We start from the raw sequence: 23,188 nt of genomic DNA, 5'->3' as shown, positions 1-23,188 counted from the left end.
AATCTCCTTTTATCTAAAATTCTTGTGGTTTTCGAAAAATTATACTAATTAAATATGTAAAATATGTAAAATTGTATTTTCCTTCTGGGACAGCAGGAGTGGGGCACAACAAGTAGAAGTTAAACAATCCGATTTCCCCTTCGCGGTAAGAGAGCACGTAGAAGTCTGACCGCGTCTGACATATTACGCACTCGTACTACTTGCAGCTACAGTGAATCCACAGTAGTGGATTCCCTGTATCACTCAGCCTCGTTTCTCCGTGACATACATACCGCAAACAGAGGGAACATTGGCATGTTTGTGGAACATTTTGCTATGTAATATAAAAAATCAATACTTTTACATTTGCTTTAAGGGGTTATACGTAGTCAGGAAGCCGAAGAGAGGCGAATGTTTGTGATTTTCTTTTAAAAATCCAAAGATGCTTATAATCTCTTAAGTATCCTATTACAACAATGCACCTTTTGTGATTGTACTGCAAGTGTCAAGATGCATAAAATTTGTATCCTCCTCCCTCCCTAATACCTGTTAATTAGCTGCCAATGTCACCCCGTAACCGGGGTAAAAATGGCACACAATATGAATATAGCACTAACAGTTAAAGTTTTACCAATTCGAACTTACATTGACACTCAAATGTATTTCTTTTTACGTCCAATGCAGTCTCTTTTATATTTTTTTATTCCTCTGGTTTTTTAAATTAAAACTCTTAAATTTGCAGTAGGTATCCTAGGTATAACACAGTGAAAATGCATAAAAATTTTGTCCTTTTCCTGCTTTAATAACTGCCAATGTTCCCCCCCGTTTACGGTACCTCATAGATCGTAGAGTATAGACCCTTTAAGACCCTTCGTTCCCTACGATCACAATAAGCGAATATTATACGATGAGGAATGTGAGCGCCTGGTTGGACGCTGCGAATCTCGAGGCTGCACGTGCACAGGGCGCAGCCCTTCCGCTGCACGGAAAACGTAATTACTGCGTCTTTAAACGCTCGTCCGCAATGAAATCCTTGGAAGCGACGTGGAGCTTAATGCGTCGAGAGATCTCGCGTGCGAGAGGAGACAGGAGCAGAGACAGCCAGCGTCCTTGGCAGCCACGTCCTCGCCAGGGCGCGTGATAATTTCCACGGACGATAATGGCGCCGGCACACAAAGGCACGCCACCGCCGCAAGGGCGGCTCCAGCACTCGTCACCGCGCGATTCAATAATATATTCGTGGATACCTGTTTACCTTAGCCACCGTCTGCGTTTGCACAGCTCACGTGCGCGTAAACGTGCGTGCCTCTATCGCTCGCGTCCGATCTAACGTGTAAACAATAATTACAGGACGCTCGAGCAAGCCTGACCAACGGTCCACGGTCGACCGGCGGAGATTTCCATTTTGGGAAGCTCGTGCGGAGCAGCCTGATCGCGTGTCACTATCGATGGAAAGAGGACGTTGAAGGGGCCGGGGAAATCGTTTCTATAAATTATACTGGCATGCTGTTAGTGAACTTGAATGCGTGCGATATGGATATATTTGTACAAGACAGGGGAGGTTTGCTAACGATTCCTGAGAAATGAATTTATAAATACCTTCCAGAGTATTCTTGGGATCGTATAGAACAGTGATTCCCAACCTGTGGGTCGCTGGGTGTTTTCTAGGGAGTCGCCACAGTTTTTTGTGTGTTTTTTTTAATATTATTAAGTTAGAATTATATTCTGAAATATTTATTTTGAATGTGTCTTTTTTACCTTATTAAATTTACCTTATATTGGAAGGGGGTTGCAGGTTAGTTGAATATCATAAAAGGAGATTGCGACTCAAGAAATGTTGGGAAAGCCTGGCATAGAAGGTTGAATCTAGAAGCGAGTGTGTTTATTACGAAATTCAGGAAGGGACGAATTCAACCTTCGCCATTCTTCGTTTCAACTGAAGTCACGTTACGACGAAATGATCGAGCAATATGAATGCTGTTTGATTTGAATAGAAAGTACCCCTAATCCAGTTTCCACGGGGTGGAATCCTCGAAGTCTAGCCAGCTTCCAAACAACCAGAAGCCATTCGTCTCTTGGAGCCGTAGAAGTGCATAATTTGTTTATGACTCGCAGAAATTGAGTGAGATATAGGGTAAAGCCTTTCGTTACGCATTCATACGGATTGCGTGGGGGCGACGTTCTGTCGACAGGGAAGACAAACGCGGTTTGTAGGACGAGGGTGGACGTGGACATTTTCTCAGAAGCACTGTAGCGGAGTTTGATAACGAACAAGATTGGACGGCGAGTGGTGGCACGATAATAGCCGGTTTATTCGATATGATCGCGCTTCCGCCTGACGTGCACTATGCTCGGGGTAGGTGTATAAATATTGCACAACCTCAGGGGGACTAAGAGTGGTTCCATTTCCCCATTCATAGCAAAGAACACCATTCAATTTTTAACAACGACACATTTTCTAATAACCAGCACCTTGATACCATCCCTTTACAATAACAATCACGAAAGCTCTTCATTTCTTCAGCGAAGATAGAGAAACATTTGAACAAGAACGACTTGAGAATGCTTCGAAGAAAAAGCCCTCGAGACGGCAGACGATATTATTTACCAGTGCTATTGTTGCCGTAGAAATTTTGTTTGAAGTCCCGCGCAGTGATTTATAGAATCATTTGCAAGCGGAAGTGAGCAAGCCCTTAGGGTGCAGCGCGATGGGGTGGCGTACCTCGGCGTAGGGGTCGCCCGAGGAAGAGAACGTTACCAAGTGGTAACTATTGAGAATGCTACGTGCAGAGAATTCTGTTAAAAAAGATGCTAGACTCGAAGCAGAAGGGAAGAGCTTCGGAACAGAAAAACTGCATTACGAACGAGCCGCGGGGATGGTCGAAGGGTCGCGGTAATTGGGTGAGAACGCAAGCGGGTGATAACGTTCTCGGAACTGCTACAATCCATTCGTTTCGTTCCATTTCTATAATTTCATGCGATCAAGATTCCATGTATTTTCCCTTCGTGGCGGCGTCCGTCCGATCCATTTCACGCTGGCACAAACGTCCCGTGTATCGGGGAGCGAACACGTGACGCACGTGTAGCCAGAATGTATTCCATGGTGCATGGGAATTGATGGTTTATCTGTCTAATGGTATAGCCTCGTTGAAGGGCGATAATAATCGAGCAGAGCTCGCCCGACTGTTTTCCCACAAAGGTCTCGTTTATCGAACGGGAGCGCGTGTCATTCGCGGGATCCTATTATTCCAAACGAAATCTACCCCAATTTTCAATCCACCGAACGGTCGGTTATCCTCGTTTATGACAGCTTTGATCAAATGGCATCGACAGCGACTCTGTTCTACCCGAATTACTAAGTACAATGCCAGTAACGAACGCGGCTTAAGGGGGAACACCACTGTGACCGTCGGAAAAGTAAGCCATTTTTAAGATTTTTTTTCAGGCATAATTTACAGTTTTCATAGAAGAATTGTATTACCTACCTTTAGTACGCTGTCTTAAGAGACTATAGAAAAAAAATTAATAGAAAAACATCCATAAGTTTTAATATATTAATTAATCTTCTTGACCCCCACACGCGAGCTGGTCGAAGGTGTAACTATGGAACAGCAGGTCCGAAATCAAATTTCATTTTTTTGTTATAAACTATATGAGTGTAGTTTCCGTTGTACTTACGGATTCTTTGATTGAAAATGAATATTTTGAAATACGCTCGAAAAACTGTCCATCATGTTAGAGGATTTTTGAAACTTTTCTTGTAAAGCGCACCATTTCTACAAAAATAATTTGTTTATGAAATCGGTACGTACAACGGGAACTACACTCACATAGTTTATAAAAAAAAAATTAAATTCGATTTCGGACCTGCTGTTCCATAGTTACACTTTCCACCAGTTCGCGTAGGGGAGTCTAGAAGATTAATTAATACATTAAAATTTATGGATGTTTTCCTATTTATTTTTTTTGTATAGTCTCTTAAGACAGCGCACTAAAGGTAAGTAATAAAATTTTTCTATGAAAACTGTATATTATTCCTGAAAAAAAATCATAAAAATGGCTTACTTTTCCGGTCGTCACAGCGGTGTTCCTCCTTAACAGTATCCAGCACTGCGCGTCAAATCTCCCTCGGAAAATTTTTCTACCGACCGCATCAGTCGCGATGCAATTTCCTAGAGCAAGCGGAGTCGACATACTAAATTGGGAGCACCGAATCTACCGCAGAAACTAATTACACCTCCCCACGAATTGCTGCGCGACGCCGAGGGAATGCCTCTTTACGTTCCCACGAAGGCAGGATTAATCAACGCCTGAGCCGTGCCACGTCCGATACATTGGATCGCAGAAACGATAGCCGGCGATTATTCCGAGGAATAGAAGCCGATATACGCGCGTTGCATTTACGAGAGTTGGCGCGTGACAAAAGGCGACGAGAGGGCGGAAGGGCCTCCCTGGTCGTAAAAGGTGTAATAAACGATGCCGCGTATCTGGCTAATACAACGTGGCGGTAACCGTGCTTAACAGGCACTCGTAAAACCGTGTATGCATTCGGCGAAATAAATTGAACGGTGCCGTCATAGGGCGAAATAGCGCGGCTCGATCACGAGAGATGCAATAACGCCGAATCTGCCCGGCGACGGAACAATGGGAAACCGAATCACGGCGCCCGCGATCGAAACTTTCAGGCCGTTAAGCCGCGTTCCCACGGGCGACGGAGAATGTATTTAAACTTTTCCACGGCGACGCTAATTAACGGGAAATCTCCAGTGGCTTTAGGGTTGCTCTTGCATAGTTTTCTCGGCCACGTCGAAACGCTTTCTCACTCACCATGCGAATGAAACAATAAGAACGATGCTTCCTCCGAAAGAGAGAATGAAAAAGTTCGTGGGAATTTACAACTTGCTAATTCCTCGAATGGGGAGAATAAATGTTTGTGAATTTCTGTTGTAGTTTCATAAAAATCCTCGGATTTTCATCCTGTGAATCTGTTGAAGAATGTGTCCAGAATTACTTGCCAAATTGCCAGGGAAAATTCGCCGCCCGTAATGAATTTCTGTAACGTTTTACGGGCGCCCGAAATATTATTTGACGGTCAGATGGTGTAACGACAGTGGGGCGCGCGCGCGCGTGCATTATATTTTCACGGGCATAATTGCAGCGAAGATTCGCAATTACAGCGGGGAAAAATGAAAAGTGTCGCCAGGAAATGGCGGCTAATTCGACGTTAATGGTCGTCGACACACGGACGGGTTATAATTCCAGCGGGCAATTTTCGATCGTTCCCCATCGAGATTGCCATTTCCACGCGGACTTTAGAATTGAATAATAATTTTCTCACCTATCATTTCCGTGCTCGGCCGAATTTCTGCCTAATAGGCCGCCCATTCACGGAATCGGAAATAATTCGGCCTCCTACACCGCGCGGCAACTCCTAACTCCAATTCACGCGGCGAGTTCTCCATTTTAACACGTCAATGCTAAAGTAACTTCGCCGTTCCCAAGTAACGAAGCGTATTACGCAGACGTACCTGCGTCATAGAAGCGAGAGAAACAAGATAACCGTGGAGGGAGGCGAAGAAGAATTCACAGAGAAAAGTTATCATAGGACAGTTTAAATTAAAACACAGTAAAGGTAACAAAGGACTTGGAACAGGCTACACTAAAAAGGTCGACCGCTGGGAGACAAAGAAGAGCTGCGGAAAAGGGAGGTGATGAAAAGGAGCAGGTGTGCGAGGAAGAGCAGAAGGGCTGCTTAGGAGGAAAAAGGGAGGATGAAAAAAATGAAGGGAAGGGCAGAAGAGGGAGAGAACTGGGGCCTAGTCTGGAGGGTGCACGGAGCGACCGTTGCAGCTGTTGCACGCCGAGCTGCGCGCGTTGTTTCGCGGATGTGATTTAAAAGGCGATCGAAAGCCTTTCGAAGGTTCTGCTCGCGATTACAGGCCTCCGAATTGCGATTTAATGCGCGAGAATGAAGATCGAAATGTGCACGCGAAACGTTCCCCTGCGGGCGGAGGGCGCGCGATGACATTTCGTGCAGGCCGTTCATAAATTGCGACGGTGCACACGGTTCGCGTACTTAGCGGAGAAATTACGGAAATTAATTATGGCTGATTCACGCGCCGCGACTCGGCTAGCAGCTTGCGCGCGTGCACGCGCATTTGTTACACCCTGCGTCTTTTTTAACGCTCCGAGACGAGAGCGTTGCGAGCAGACTGCGATGCTTCTGTGCCAGCTGATATTCTCTGAGGATCTGTTTGAAAAATCGATTGGAAGTGAGACGATAGGGGCGCGATTGCTAGTCGGCGATGAAACAGTCGTGTTATGCGACGCCACTTTGTTTCTCGTTATCGCGGCGCGATCTGTGCCGACGGTAATTATTCCGGCAATTAATCACGAGCTAAATAATATATTGCCTCTCATTTGTTACGGAATTTACCTACTGTTGCGGCGAGCGAGTACAGCGACGGGAGAATTACATTAATATGTCTGACTGCGGTGATTATTAATGTCGCGTGTCGCGTGTAATTCAATACCAGCCGATGCATCCGAGCGTACAAATAACCGAATCAAGTGGAGAAACAATAAGCATGCATCACGTGATGTTATTCACCAACTTCGAGTAAATTAGAAAAAGCGGTTTATAAAATTATTGCTTTGACTTGATATTGAAAAGGGAACGCTAATTGCGAAATATATTTTTTCACGCAATAAGTAGTAGCTATTGAGTTGATAAGTTTTTATTACTATTTTGGGAGAAAAAATATTGTATAATAAAAATATTAATATTAATATTAATATTAATATTTGTAATAATAAAAATATTAATTTTAATATTAATATTTGTAATAATAAAAATATTAATAATAAATATTCCTAATTTTACAAATATTAATATCAATAATAAATATTCCTAATAATAAAAATATTAATATTAATAATAAATATTCCTAATAATAAAAATATTAATATTAATATTTCTAATAATAAAATATTAATATTAATATTTCTAATATTTCCAATAATAAAAACATTAATATTTCTAATATTTCTAATAATAAAAATATTAATATTTCTAATATTTCTAATAATAAAAATATTAATATTTCTAATATTTCTAATAATAAAATATTAATATTAATATTTCTAATATTTCTAATAATAAAAATATTAATATTTCTAATATTTCTAATAATAAAAATATTAATATTTCTAATATTTCTAATAATAAAATATTAATATTTCTAATCTTTCTAATAATAAAAATATTAATATTAATACTTCTATTTTTATTAATTAGCAATAAATCGCTCATTTTTTATCGGATTTCCATCAAACGCGCACCAAACGATATAGGTAGAATTTTTGTTTACGTATAATACACGTCATAACTCAAAAACTGTCAAAAATGTAGCTGCACCCCTTTTGCCGCAAGGTCCTCAATTCGACACTGGTGATCAGGAAAGCCATCGAAATGAAAGCATTCTTCTCACCCTCCTATCCATGTCAATTGTCCCAATCGTCTCCCGCCGCCTGCGCACCGTAGTCGCCCGATTTTAATCCCTTATTAATGCCAAGAAACGGAAAAAGGAGCGTGAAAAAGCGGCCAGATCCCTTAGATAACGAGAAGCTTACGCTGGGGCGAAGGTACGAGCGAGGGAAGTAACAGGAACAGGGGGCTGGGCGAACGTGTTGCGTTAACCGACGCGATTATTCATTCAGGACAGAAAACCGTCAGCCGGTATATCCGGTCGGTTGTAATGCATCATGTCGCGTTATATTCCGGAAAATAAAAAACAAAATGTCCGCTCGGCTCGCGTACACGCATTCTGCTCGCGTGTTGTACGCGGCGCGTGATCCGTCGTTCCCCTCCTTCCTGGAACGAGCCGCGCGAGGAATTCACGTCGGCGCGGATTGATCCTTCAACCCGTTCCGAACACCTTTTCTCCCCCCTAGTCGGCCACCGATGCGACGCGTGACAAGGGTAGCGTATGATTAGGATCCTTCGCGAAGCTGTCGGAACATTTGGCTCGCGCGCTTTTTACCGACACTCGGTTTCCCCGTTTTCTTTTTTTTTCTTCTATTTTTTCAGTCAACGAGGGCTCGCGTTCTTCTGGCTATTTATTAAGGGATGAAGGTAGATTGAATGTTGTGCGAGAAGGGAGAGAATAATGCTTTGCTTCAAGGGTTTACGGGAAGGGGTTGTTATGGGAATGTGGATATACTGTAACTTTGCAGAGGCACATTATTTATTTATTTATTTATTACGGGCAATGACCGTTTAGTGCATTCTAATGAAATGAAACGTCATCAGTGGAGGACGGATAAATAAGATAACATTAAGATAAAGATTAAAGTACACAAATAGCGAAGAAAACAACAGAGAAAGAGATGAAATATAAATATTGCAACTTAATCGTCCAGAATACGCAGAACTGAATTTCTAAAAGTAGATAAGGAAGTAGCGGGGAAGCCAATTTTATGGCAGATTATGAATAACAGTGGAGGGAATGTGTAGACAATAAGAAGCTACTTTATAATTGCAACTTTGTTATTGCAAACCGTGGCGTTAATTGTGGAGTTGGAATGGTGAACGATGCAAGTGGGAAGAAAATGAAAAATCAAAAATAATTTTCTTCGGTGGGAGAGGATTTTGAATTGCATGCGGAACACAGTGGCAAAAGTTATAAGTGCTAGAATAATTTATTTTAACTTGTTAGGGCTAGCGCAAGATAGAGCTAAAATCGTAAGTGCCAACTTCGGCGCGAGGAAAAATCGTAAAAGTGCCAGTAATCTTCACGGCCCTAATCTTTTTATTTCCCTCTAAATCTGTGAAGGTGGTACACGCTGGAAGTCCTTAGCAATAAAGGATCAAGTTGAGATTAACTAACAGACATGCGTTTTCGGTCTCTACTGAAAATTTTAATTACAGGCACTTAATTGTTTACCATTTCAACTCTGCAAGGAAGGATTTTGAAGGAGTTTCGTGAATAAGTCTATGGGTGCTTCGTTTTGATCGAGCATCAGTTAACGTCGCCGAAGCGGATAAGTATCACTGTTAAAGGATATCGAAGGCAAGGAAACGCGATGAAATTACAGGCAACGGAGATTGTAGCCGGGCGAGATGAACGGCGGGGTGTAATTTAGTTTAAACTCGCGATAAAAACGGCATAGATCCATCGGGCAACGACGTTCCGCCCGGTATTTTCAGGTGAATTGAGACGCGGGGACGTGGAGGGACAGCGATTTCCAAAGGGTGGAGGCCGTTATTGCTGTCTGCAGACTGTCATTTCCGTCGGTAGTGCGGCAGATATAACAGTCGCGCCGGGGCTGTTATCGACTTTCCACTGGATACCAGTCCCGATTGATCGTAACACATCGTCCACTTTACGATTCTCACGAATTTACGCACGTTGCAACGCGAATGCTTTGACGACTGTTATGGAGACGGGAGATAAGGTGGGATCACGCGAAACAGTTCTTTATGGACACTAAAACGCCGGTCGGAGCACCCAATGTTGCGAAGAAAAATCACTGATGAAATCGTGGAATCACGGGGTAGGGTTCTTCACAAGTGAACCTGGATATATAGATGAATATGTGGGATATAATACATATGGACCTCCGTGGGACATCGATGCCACTGCGTCTAGCAGCTATAGGCTAGATACAGACGATGTCAAGGAGATGCATTCAGGTGTCTGAGATCCCATTCCTCAGGGACTCTAGAGATTTCAGAAGCGACAGACCTCGGAAGCCCAGAAGATTTAAGAGGCTCCAGACCTCTGAGGTCCTAGAGATCTAAAAGGCTCCAGAGCTCTGAGGTCTTAGACTCAGATTTGGGCATTATCGGAATAAATTTTTATTCGAATAAAAGATTATTCATTATTATGGAATAACTTCAGTTTATTCGAAATTTTTATTCGAAGATCATACTCAACTCTGCTTAGAGATCTCAAAAACTTCAAATCTCTGAGGCGCTAAATATCGCAAAGACTTCGGATCCCTAGAACCCCACACAACCCCAGCTATCTTTACCACATTCCGTAGTTCAGAGTCATCTATATAAAATAATACAAGGTTGAGGTAATTTCTGCCCACGTTTCACAAGCCTCGCGCTATCGCCTTCTACTCGAACGATCCTGAATTCGCGCATCGCATTTCGATACCACTCGAATCTCGACCGGCCCACCAAACTGGAAATTAGGATATCACGCAGAGGGTCTGCGTCGTTAATTAACGACGCGAAATCTCGCGTGAACGAGGCTCTCGGACTCATCACGGGCAAATAACTGCGCGATACCCCCCGGGGGGCGCAGCCGTTCTGCTCGATTCTCCAGCAATTTCAAGTTCTCCCAGTTTGCTCCTGCAAGTTACGGGCTGCATTTTAACGAGACGCGGCTCTATTAGACATCTTCATCTGGCGGGCATCGTAGCCGCCAGAACTCCGCGCTAAATGGTTTCATGTTTGTTAAGTGTTTCGGCAATTCCTTGGCCCCCGACTGTGGATACCGCCGGGCCAAGTTTCGGGGAGGCTCTCCATTGTCATCCCGCGGGCACAGCTCGGACTCGGGTGAAAAGGATGGCGGTGAACCGTGCCGAGGACGGGGACAAATACCGTGTTCATTTCTGCTCGGTCGAACTCGTTCCGCGACGAAACCGCACGGAGGCTTGGTAACATTGTTTCGAGGGAAGGGTGTGGATCGATGTCATGAGTGATTTAATGCCGCAACCGCCCGGGGGGTTCCTTGAAATTCAGATCCTCTTTGCCCGCTGTACCGTGCGCCTTACTCGAAAGAGGATGCTTTCTCCGCCAGGTCCTGGCGAATACGCGCGGCTGTTATTATAAACGCACGCAGCGAAGGGGTGGGAACCGGGACACCAAGTTCCAGCGTGTCTTCCGCGTGTATCGAATCCAACCGAGCAGACACCAGCCACGGGCACGTTGAACCAGAGCCACGGGACCTCCCCTCGACGAGTCACGTCCAACGCATCTCGGAAGCAGGACATGGTCGATCCTGCGAGGGGGTTGTTCGTGGCATTCTGCCACGAGAAACGAGACGGCGGAGCACATTGTGCGTTCAAACGACAAAAGCACCGATGCGCTTCTCACGGGTCCGTGGCTCGCGCAGGATCGCACACACACACAGCGCGCCTTCACAGGGATGGAACAACACACGGGGCGACGTTTGGCAGACGCGTCTTTTGCATCCGTCGTGCGAATGTTGCGCGTGCACGATCGTTATGGTAATGCCCCAGCATCGTCCCAGCGATCTTCGTGATCGCGCTTTGACGCGTCACGGTCGACGAGCCTTTGAAAGCCGTCTAAAAAGCGTCCTCTTGGCTGCCAGCAGTGGCGTTTGACGAGGCTGTTGCAAGTTCGGGCCAGGGGAGGGGGATCCTTGGATCTCTGGGATTCGTGGAAAGCGACGTTTCATTAGTTCTCACTGTCATCGAGGACTTTCTTGCGCGGCTCACCTCGCCGCTTCGGATGCCTACTTTCATCAGCGTGGTTACTTGCGATGACATAATTTACAATGTAAGGCGCATAGCAGTTTCAAATGATTCGGTTTTTTCAGTTTCTTTAATTCCTATGTTTTGCTGTACGTATAAACATTGAAGATCGCATAAAACACTTATTTCGTGAAGCAATTCGACGTATAAGTTACTCTGACACGGAAAAAACGACGAAAAAATCGGGTTTTAATTTTTTTTAACTGCGGCGCACCAAATTGAAAAATCTGAAAAAAATTCAGGACAATAGTAACAATGATACGTACTTACAGTTAAAATATAATTATAGCGCCAAGACTGCTTCGATACACAATCGGAATTGTCTAGCATTTTCTGGCGTTTTTTATTTTTCACAGCTTGGTTTTTCAATTTAAAAATCTGAAACAATTCGCTGATATGTGCCCCGATAACAGAAATGCCGCTGATATTTTTCAAAATTTTTCATCCCCTAGTATAGGAGAAATTCGGCAAAAACCTGATTTCCGATTTTTGCCCTTTACTACCCTCCGGGTGGAGATACGAAGTTGAAAATTTAAATTTAATGCTATTTAACAAACTCCACCAAAGAAGCGATATCTTGTTTGCTTCTGTTGCGGTTCATAATCTCAATACTTACATTTTTTCCTAATAATTTTAGTAATTTTCGTATTTTTCTATAATTTAAAATGAAATTCCAACTAGATAAATACTGTATACACAAAATTTAAAGGTAGTGGTTAATTTTAAACCCGAAACTGTATCGTTCTGCCACTAGTCGTTTTTAAAATTGAATCACTGAAAAAACTGACCTACCCTATTGGGGACTCGTGGCTTAATTAGAATAATTTTTCCGCTAAAATTTGCTAATAGTTGCCACTTACCATCTAATGCAAGTACCGCTTAAAATAATTACAAATTCGCACGGCATTTCTTATAAAAACAATTTTTCCTTCAACTTGCTTTCCTCTAGAATCATAACGCGGTGACATGTGCCTGTTTTCCACCGAGCCCCTGAATTCCATCACTCCGTGAGATTTTTACGGCCGTTCAGCTTGACGGGGGGGTTTCCTGGCGAAGGATCTCTTCGCAAACTTTTAATCCGCGCGAAAGCAATTACTCTGGATTCGTATGAAAGCGTCCAGACGCAATTCTGCCGATAAGAACGCAAAGGTACTTTAGCTCTGCTCCCTGGCTCGCGTACGCGTGCCTCGCGATCTAGCCGCGATGCTATCCCCAGCCAAGGAAACGAATTTTTATCGCGGACCCCATTTGGCACCGGTATCGCGCCTCCCGCAGCCAATAACCCTCCGAAACCGGAATGGCACGCATTATATCGCGCAAGTTAGAATTTTATCAAAAAACTTCTTGGCCCCTTGCCGCACAATAACGTTACATCGATTCGATTATTCATAAGCTCGTTCCACGGCTGATACTTTTACACGGCTGTCCCCTGTATCTTGCTTTCACATTTCATCGAGGGCTTTTCAACCATTTAACGACACAAAGAGCCGCCGAGTATGCCTGTGCGCTTGCCAGCCCGGTGCGAATTAAAGTTAAACAAAGGCACCAGCAAAAAGGACAAGCGTTTAATTAATTTCGCTTCCTCCTTTAACGAAATATTAATTTATACGTTTTACAAAGCGCGATAATCCTCGCGAAAGATTCACCGAACAGTTTGTTACACGAGTCCGAAGCAGGAGCTTTCGAATGGCGGGGATCGTTGAAATTTTCACGGTAAACTGATTGGAATTTTTCAATGGAATACCCCGGTTTCCGTGGTATCTGGACAGATACAATCGAACGAGGAGGAATTAAATTTCAGCCATTCACGCGATCCCAGGGCACGCGCCAGGGCGCTTTAGCATTGTGTTTTACACCGCACTTAATACCCCATTTAACACTCGGATCGTATAATTGGGCATGTCTAGTGAATCGCGGGTAATTAAGCCATTATTCGACTCGCGCGAGTCGCGGACGCGTGCGCGCTCGGTTCCACGACGTTTCATATTTTACAAACATTTCGCGGTCGCGAGCGAGCGCGCTATTAACGGGTAACGGACGACGCGGAATCGTTGCTCTTTTTTTTCTTCTCGCATGGATTTATAGTCACGTGGCGCGGTAGAGGGAAAGCGAAGAAATCGATTTCTCTAATCTTCCGCGGCAAGTGTTACGCTATGAAACGATAAATTCCTGCCAGCCGTTACATCGAGTTACACGCCGCCAGGCGTAAAATAAGGAGCCGATAAGAATTGTTAATGGACCGTTTTAATTCATCCTTCATTGCTGGCGGGAGAAACGGAGCCGGCAGAGATGTGGTCGCTAGAATCGCTGGACGCCACGGAGCAGTTGAAACGTTAGGATTGCCAAATGTTCGTGACAGAATGATACTGGAAAGCGAACACTTCTTTACCCTGTTACTGGAACGGGGGGAGGCTGGGATATATCTGTAATAGCGTTCGGTACAATTTCCAGCTTTACTGTTCGCTCGCGAATGTAATCCTTTAGCAAATCGTGAGACCCCTCGGCAGATTTAATGTCACAGTTCTACCTTCCGATATTCGGTGTAATATATCCGGCGGGTGCCGTTTCCGACGTCGAGATTTGTCGCTGGGAAGGAGCCAATATGAAAGAATTATTATCGACCCTTTACCTCGGGGCTGTGCGCTATACGCGAGACCGTTGCATTGTCGTATATTTTCCAAGAGATGGAAGGAGGAAGAACTACCGAGTACTTCTTTGCTCCGCCAGCTTAATCATAAACTAAATCACCGAACCGAATTTGTTCAAGTGATCTGCATACATCCGCCAATAACTTATAGGCCTGTTTCATCAACATAAATCACTGGGCGAGTCCTCCCATTTCCACTTCGCGCTCAGCATCGTCTGGAAGAGTCTTACTCTGTCATGCACGTGTTGCATCGATCCAACGCAAAGTTTAACGAATTCCGTTTGTCCGCGGGACGCGAGGAAAGTGAATGGTAAAACGTTAGCCAAGGCAGAATTTTCACGATCCGCCGCGCTCGGCTCGCGCCGCCCGGTGCGGGGATGGGGAGGAAGGGATGGAGGGTTGTAATCTCGGCTGCCTCGATACAAGCTGATAAAATATCCGCGGGGGTGGCCGCCCCCAGGTCGCGATACGTTATTGGAAGAGTGCCAATATCGATGATTTACCATGAAATCCACTAGTTATTGCGTGGGAAACGCGGTCTCATTATTTATACGTTCTATCGCGGCCGGTACTTTTCCGGCGAGCCTGTACACGGGAAATAAAGTGCTGTCTGCGGCTCGATGAAATAAGCGATTTTCGCAGGCCCCGCCGCCGCACACGGCCAGGGAGAGTGGGGAGATGGAGGGCGAAGGAAAAAGAGAAATCGATGTCGGACAAGCGCCTCGAATTATTGCCGGATGTTTGGCAACCGCATCGATTTACAGGCTTGGTTTCTCCTTTCCTGCCTGCCAACGGAAACGCGTAGGTACACGTCAAGGAACGAACCTTTTCCTCGTCTCCATCGGACTCGGATTCGAAACCGTCTTGAGAATTGCTTCTCTGAGTTTCGATCGCCGAATGGAGACGAGTTTAACCGTTTAGCGCCGGCACCTAGATCCCGTGGAAGGAAAAATATCCTGGGTTCTTTTTATCGTTAAAAATGGTCCGAATCTTTATATTTTTATATCAATTTTTTTCAGAGGTTAAAATGCATAAAACAAATGGACACAGGGTTCGGGTAGCTTCATCCTTCACCAATGAATAAAACTGCTCTAAACATGCACTGCTTAATCTGGCGCAAACTGCGAAGCACCATAGGGATGTATCATATATAGGTAATACCTCGGGCGATAAAGGGTTAAGGGGTTATGCCTACTTGTGAGGTCTGAAAAACATGTACCTATATTCGGGAATTTTTAGGAGAAAAACTTGATGGTTTTTTTAATCAAACCTTTATCTATTCGAAAGTGTACATGTTAAACTACTTGTAGTAATTTTTGCCATGGAAAATATAAATAAATAAAAGAAATATCAGCAACCTCCCCGCAGCGATTTTTTGTTCAGTAGTTCGCGGTAACCACTCTAATCTTGACCTGGTTTATCCGAAATAAAAAATTCGCGGGAATTTAGATCGTATATTAGATTATCTACTTAGTCCTTAATCGTTTATTATGTACCTCGAAAAATTAATTTGCTACAAAATGGCAGCTTCTCGTAGCAAAAGTATCGATTTTCGCCACAGAATCGCTCTCATTTTTCATAATTTTTCATCTATAAAATAAAAACTACGCAGCGGAAATGAAAAAGCCACAATTAAGGACTAGATAATCTAATATACCAACTAAATTTAGTCGAATTTTTTATTTCAGATGAACCAGGTCAAAGCTACAATGATCACCGTAAAGTGCTTAAATAAAAAAAAACGCTGCCGGGAGATCGCCTATAATTCTATTATTTATTTAGATATCGCATTGCAAAAAAAACTACAAGAACTTTAAAATATATACTTTCGAGTATACAGCCGTTTATTTAAATACCTAAGTCTTCAAGTTTTTTTAAAAAAAATGCCGAAAATACTTGTCACAAATAATTCAGATCTTACAGGTAGCCATAACCCCTTAAGAAGGATTCAGCGGGTTTGCATAACACTTTGAAGTGGTTATTGTATAAGTAACAGTCGTTGCTTGCATGCTAATACTAGAATGGTTCGAGGGGAACGGCTATTGGTCGTGTGGATTATTAATTTTTACGCTAGAACCATCAAAACGCTACTAGCAATTAGAATTAATGTTGAATATAGCAAGATTTGCAGAATCTCCATCATACTGTCATATCACACGAATCTCGTAAGACGCTATGTCTCTCCTATACCTCGCCCGTGTCCGTGCATTCGCGCGTTCTTGTCGGTCTGGACCTCTCGCGATATGTATTTCCCATATTTCCCACACCAATGGTTCGCGTGTTTTTACTACGCATAACCTGGCCGAGTTTAATTAAAATGAAACGTATCGCCCGGATACCGTGATCGAGACTGTGAAATTAAAAGGGCAATTGATACGCCAACGGAATCCCAGACGAATCGCGTGGGAATTTTTGTTTCGCCCACGTTCCGCGAATCAGTGAATAGGGCTTCCGAAGGCTATTTCATTTCTAGCGTACGACTATTGAGCTTGAGCTAGCAGAGGTATGCTTCTTGTTACCTGGCCAACTCTCTTTGAAGGTGATGGACTCTGGAGCGTGCTCTCTCAGCTTCAGCCGTAGCCTCGCGTACCCGAGCTTCCGCCTCCATTCGTTGTCGTCGTTCTCGTTCCACATCTCGTTGCGTAGCCTCTCTCTGCAACAAACAAATCGATACTCTACTTAGTTGAATCGTGGAACGTCGCCGAACAACCTGTAAAATATACCTTCAATTTTATCAACGAGTGGAAATTCAAAATTTAGTGGGGGAGCTCACAAGTAGACATTCACTTGTAGTGAATGAAGTTTCCCAAAGTGGAATATACTTTTTGAAAGTACTAATAGTAGGTAACTAAGAAGTCTTGAAAATTATATCTGCAATGAATCTATTTTACTTATGTTGAAGAGGCGTACGCGAAAAACAGCCAAATCCTCTCTTATTTAAGAATAAGTTTTTTGAGGTGATGAATCCGAAAAAATATTTAAAAAATTCTCCGGCCCTTCCCTTTTGAGTTATTTCGAAAAAACGATTTTTTATTAAGAGAACTACCTTAGGATTTCCTTTTATATTCGGATTCAGCGCCTCAACGAACATACAGATGCCAGGTTTTAGCAAACTATTCTTAAATAAGAGGATTTTGCCATTTTTCGCGTAAGCCTCAACAACACGAGTCAAAATAGCTCCATTGCAGATATCATTTTCAGGATTCCTTAGTTACTACGAGTATTTTCGAAAAATATATTCCAAATCTGGAAACTCCATTCACTATAAGAATGTCACTTGTCAGAGACTTTCTGCAAAAGGAATTCGATGTCTGTAAGACAGCAATTGTACGAAAACTGTGTTCCCTCCACCGTGAATCACAGCAGACATGAACTGTACTTTCGCATCGTATCAACTTCTCTGTTTAAAGAAGGGAAGTGCGTGCTTGAACATTTGTCTGAAGGGGGGAGATACGAAGCAGTAAAGTGCTTAAATGTTATAGGTACTAGAAGTGTGCCACGAAAAGTGGGTAACTGAATAAACCTCTCGCGTAACAACTCTTACTGAACTCCCCGACTAATAACCACCCCTCATCATCTGGAAAAAGTTCCACTGCCCTCCTCAGCGACTACCAAGAACTCCATTCCTCGCTATTCCATCCGATTCACATGCAAATTCGCATCTTTTCAAGATCATTGATCAGCTCCCCCTTCGCAGAACCCGTCGCACGTATTTCTTCTCTTTGCAGATGTTCATTGACTCACGCCAACGACTCACTCCCCTCGGCACGATAATTTTCAATATTCTTCCCGACCCCCTCGGACCAGCAGGAGAGTCCGCCGAATTTTATCGAGACTATGTGCCCACGCTTTCAAGCTCGGACGGGCATAAACACACCGTGGCTTTATTGTCGGCGGTTGAACTTGCGCGGGACGCGAAATGAATCGTAAAGAAAAAAAGTAGGGGCCTAACGAGCAAATAAAACTTCCTCCAGGCAAATACGTTCTATTTACGATCGCCCTCCCCGTTAGGATAACATTGATCTGCCGCGATAAGGGAGTCCTTTCGTAGCTCTTGCTTCCGGCGTCGTTACTACTGGTCCAAGGATTCCCGGTCGATTCGAAACGTCGTTGCGAATTTTATATCGCCTGTAACCTTCGATTCTGTGCGCTCGAGCGGCGGGGTAACGGCTAAGTGAATCAAAGAACGCAAATCGCGCGAGACATCGTTCGCAGAGAAGCCTCCGATCGATTCGCGAGCAACGTGAATTCGATGCATAAAGCGGATGCACTTGCGCAGTGATTGTGCGTAGAGATTAATTTCGCCTGACTCTATATGGAATAAAAATAGATTGGCTGGCAGAGGGATTGACAGGCGGTTATATTGGTTTATTCGTTAATACGTATCCATGCGTTGATACCGTTTGTGCTGTAATTATAAGAGCCGATGGAAAAATTGATTGGGTTTTCGTAATCCCGCCCCTGCGCCTGACAAAGTTATTTTTTAACCGTTCCAATACTTGACAATCTGTCGGGGAACAATAACATTGTCGCGAGTTAGCAGGAGATTCCTTTCGGATTAAATAAAACTGTTGCGTCCTTCCCACGTAGACGCGCGCTGAAAATAATCGGTTTCATGGCGTGATCGAATATTGATGAGATTACAAGCCTATAAACGATTTCCCCTGTACGGCTCCTTCGAGCGCTCGTTCCTCCATTGAACGCGGCGGGGCACTTTTAATACATGCATGCTATATTTATGAAGGATAAAGGAGGCCCAGGACGGCCCGCGACGATCGGACATTTCCTTGATTAAACCAAGATGCAAGCTCGGCCCGATCGAGCGGAACGAGCCGATGGGACGGCCGAAAAATACGGAGGGACATGCGGAGGAGGGTGGAGGAGAGCTCGTCGATCTTCGATCGACGGTGGGAGGAATTATTCATGAATTTAAATCGAGCCGCGGCACGGTACATTGATTGCACCCTTTCGACTCTGTGCGCGGCTAGAAATCCCCCTACCTACTCCTCCGCGCCCCGACTCCTGCCCCTATCAATAATTGCGCCCGACCAATGTGCCGAAAGCAGTATTTCACGCGATCCGACACGCCGCCTATGGTCGCCGATAATAAATCGTCGGCCGCAGAACTTGGAAAATCTGTCTTCCATTTCGTATCGGTCGCTCCCAGCTGCAAGTAGAATATTTGTCGGGGATCCAGGCCGTACTAGCGCGGACTTCATTCCCTTAACGGTTCAATTTCGCTGGATCGCGGCGAGACCTCTGCTATTTCACGACCATCGCTGGGATCTATCGGATCCCTCTATTGCATCTATTCGATTCCCTTTTCTCCTCGATTCGGGCATTGATTCTCAATCGACGCGACGGTGATACGTTCGTATCACTCGTGAATGTGATGACATGTTTCGTATGACAGTTCGAGGTAATTGATTGTTTGTCGCGTATTGTGGAGATTAATGGAATCGATGGACTGCGATTTTTATTGAGATTTCTCGCTCATTGGAAGGCTTCTTGATGAGTTAATGTATCTTGGCGATGTTCGTAATCTTAAGGGGAGAATTTTATTTTATGGGCTAAAAACAGTAAAATTTAGGATTTTTTTTTAGAAACTAGCATTTCGATTCATCTGAAATTTGGACCATGTTTTTATGCATCATCGAAGAGTTGCAGCTTTTTTATTCATTATTAATAATAAATATAGGAGTTATGCATCACGCCGCGCAACACTCGTCGTCCGCTGGTGTGCATGATATTTACCTAACTTCCAGGTAATCTGAAACAGAAAAATGAAACGGCGTTTTACTTTGTACATATGTAGCTTCAATTTGATGAACCAGAATATCGCTAAGTTCAATACTTTTTTTGTTACATAAGAAAATTGGAGCGCATAAGTTAAAGCTTCAGACCTTTCAGTTTGAAAACTCTCCACACCGCTCAATAATTTTTGTTGTTTTCTGCTGGTTCATCAATTTCAAGCTACATATGTATACAATAAAACGCCGTTTCATTTTTCTGTTTCAGATTACCTGGTAGATAAATATCGTGCACACCAACGGATGACGAATTTTGCGCGGCGTGCTGGTCGATCATGCATAACTACTAAATTTATGGTTAAAAATTGATAAAAAAAAAACTGCAGCTTCTTCAAAGATACATCAAAACGTGGTCCAAATTTCAGATGAATCGAATCGCTGGATTCTTAAAAAAAAAATCTCAAATTTTTGCTATGTTTTTAGCTCAAAGAATAGGATTCCCCCTTAAGGGGGTAGTGAACTATTGGATACGTAAAATCGTTAGTTTCTTTAACGCTAAATTACTTTGCTTTGCACAGTCTACTGTGGGCACGTTTGCGAGTAATTACAAAAAAAAAATCGTCGGTATGTATAAAATTGTCGAAGTTATTAATCGTTAAAGATAGCCCTGTACAGCGCGCCGCTGCAAGTGGTGTACTTCGATTCAGGTGAGCCAATCCTCTGAAAGCAAAATGCTTTGGGGTGAGCACTTTGTACACCAAACTCTACACAGTGGACCTTCGCCAATGAATTTGAACAAAAATTGTGGAAGTTACACACGAATCAATTTTTCCCCACATTTATACGCAAAAAAATCGTCTGTAATCAGTTATAAAATGTTTCACAAACATCCAATGTTGATACGGGAGTTCCACTCTGTAGAGGAAGAAATTCTACACCCCCAGTAAAAATTTCAAGTGAACATATTCATTGGTTCAAGATTTATGATGTACACCGTGTCTGAAAATGGTGTTTCGAGAAAAACGGCTTCAAAGTTAAGTCGCCTACAATTATTTGAATTTGTTCATGAAATTTTGTTTGAAATGTTGATAAAGGATAATACTTTCAGAATCAGTAAAAAAAAAATCGATTTTTTGAAGCTGAAATAGTCCACTACCCCCTTAATATTAAAGATTAGTTGCCAGTTATGGTATACGTACATTCTTCTTTTAAGCTTGCTAGAAATATCTACAGCGAATGTTTGCTGCTGTATCGGGAGAACAGAGAAGCACTGGAAGACTACCCATGAGCTCCACCTTTACTCTTTCGATCCTGTTTCCAGGATACCGAGGCCATTGGTTCCAGAAACGTCCAATTCTTCAAGCATGATGCACGTTACGGTAATAACCGAAGTACATACATTATCGAGCATGCTGGCTTGTTAGATCCATTAAAAGTTCGCCGCCTCGGGAGACTTTGAAGCCTCCATTACGTGTCCCCCCTTAAATCAGCTGCATTCGATCCTGAGCAACGAGCTGGTTAAAATCAACTAATTCCAATCTTCGATTCCTCCTATCTTCCTTATCCCTCGGTTTCGCTCGGCTCAGCAAAAGGATTCAATCTTCAAGGAGACACTGTACTGACTCCCTTGCAATTCTATCTGCTGGAGGTACGGCGCGAGGGAATCGGCGCGAGGCGACCACGCTTAAAGTCGTTGCAATCAGCTAGGAGGCGGTCTATTAAAGAGAGTCAGGTGAAAGGCGTTTAGCCGAGGGTCCAAACGAAAGATATCGCGGAATACAATCTGGTAAAAGCCGACTGACCACCGCGCAGAGGGCTTAAGGGATGGTTCGACCGGATTTATGGAGCCTTAAATCCCGACGAACGTTCCTTCCTCCCCTGTATGCGCCATTCTTCTTTCGGGGGTTGCTTTCCGTCGTAATGCGATCCCCTTGTCCTTGTCTGCGAGCCGTGGGTCGACGAAACGCTCGTCATTGCGAAGATTGCGCCCCGGAAGTTCCAACCACTCGAGGGCCACGGAATTTGACACTTTCGACCTTATAACTTTCGCTCCTCCGACGAGGATTTGAATAGGGGGGGCTACAGAAGTGTAAAAGGCAATCTTTTACCTTCTCCCCTGTCACTTCTGCTCTTCGATCACCTTCGATTATATTTAGGGTTGGGGGTAGACCCTCGCGCATCCCTGTGTAGACGCCCTGTCACAACCTGGAGAGGAATTATGTTCTAGTTGGGCACACCCCCTTCTGTACTATATTTTGCACCGCAAGCTCGTTTCTGAATATGTGACTCAGGGGTGGAGAGATAAAATTGTAAGAGATCTTGTAATAGATGAGGCGACTTGTTGAAATTTCACTGAGCGAAGGGGAAACGCGAAAGCCGAGGCTGAATGAATTCAATCCGCCAAGCAAGGGACGTTCCTCTCTCTCTCTCTCTCTCTTTTTCGTTTCTTTTATTCCCGCCGATTGGGGACCCTCATGCTAGATCCTACCTATTATTTAATCATTCGAGCCAATTGATTCCAATTACGCTCGTCCTCTCTCGTGCTCGTCAACATCAACCCGTTCCCGTGGATTTTGGATCATCCTACACGTTCTAATTCCCTTCCACGATCTGTCCGATCCTTTTCATTAGCTTTCCCCAGCACCTCCCCGCGGTTCGTTGTTTTCGCTCGCGATTCCATTATTCCCGCCTGGTCTATCAAGATTCCTTGTCAAACGCCTCGGACCGAATTTCACAGTAATTATCTGGCGGCTATTGTTCCCGACTGGTGGGACGCGCGGAATAAAATTTGACGGGTTGGACAGCGGCGCCGGGAGAGGGTGGGCTTAACGTATTCCAGAAGGAACAGCATCGCTTACACAACGACCGAGAAGGTGGGCACGTCGATCGATAGCTGCACGTGAGTTTCGCTCGGGGGCACGTGCATCGTGTGAAAAATTTGCGCTCGTAACAAGATTCAGCGGGTAACCCATCTCGGCGGCGTGTCGATAGGATTCGCCGATCGATTAACGAATTTTCTCGAGGCTGCAACCCAAGGGAACAGCTACTGTGCACTTACTATATTAATATATTCAATGGGCATCTATTATAAAATATACGGAGCTCGGAACATTGTTCTTTGAACAGCAAAGTTCTTTCAGCAGTCGACTCTTCAATTGTTCCCAGTAGCACGAACCAGTAATAAGTCGGACGGAAACAAAACTGATTCTACTGAAACCTCAGTTACATGGAAAGTTAGGCAATCCGGAAAATCAGAAGATTATGCAACTGTGTGTGCAAGAAGTTCATCCGCAACACAAAG

The 23,188-nt window shown here is 43.9% G+C and overlaps 1 protein-coding gene across 7 annotated transcripts in view; it reads right to left on the bottom strand.

Moving 5' to 3' along the window:
• LOC143366420 (uncharacterized) overlaps window positions 1-23,188 on the bottom strand; it is a 370,747-nt gene that overhangs the window by 27,593 nt on the left and 319,966 nt on the right. For all 7 annotated transcript variants that reach the window (XM_076807497.1, XM_076807498.1, XM_076807499.1 and 4 more), the window contains exon 6: window positions 16,657-16,790. In XM_076807497.1, the coding sequence (XP_076663612.1) occupies window positions 16,657-16,790 (134 nt within the window). The remainder of the gene's footprint in view (window positions 1-16,656; window positions 16,791-23,188) is intronic.

Source organism: Andrena cerasifolii, chromosome 2 (assembly GCF_050908995.1).
Source record: "Andrena cerasifolii isolate SP2316 chromosome 2, iyAndCera1_principal, whole genome shotgun sequence".
NCBI classification, from domain to species: domain Eukaryota; kingdom Metazoa; phylum Arthropoda; class Insecta; order Hymenoptera; family Andrenidae; genus Andrena; species Andrena cerasifolii.
This window is presented reverse-complemented; position numbering and strand designations above follow the sequence as displayed.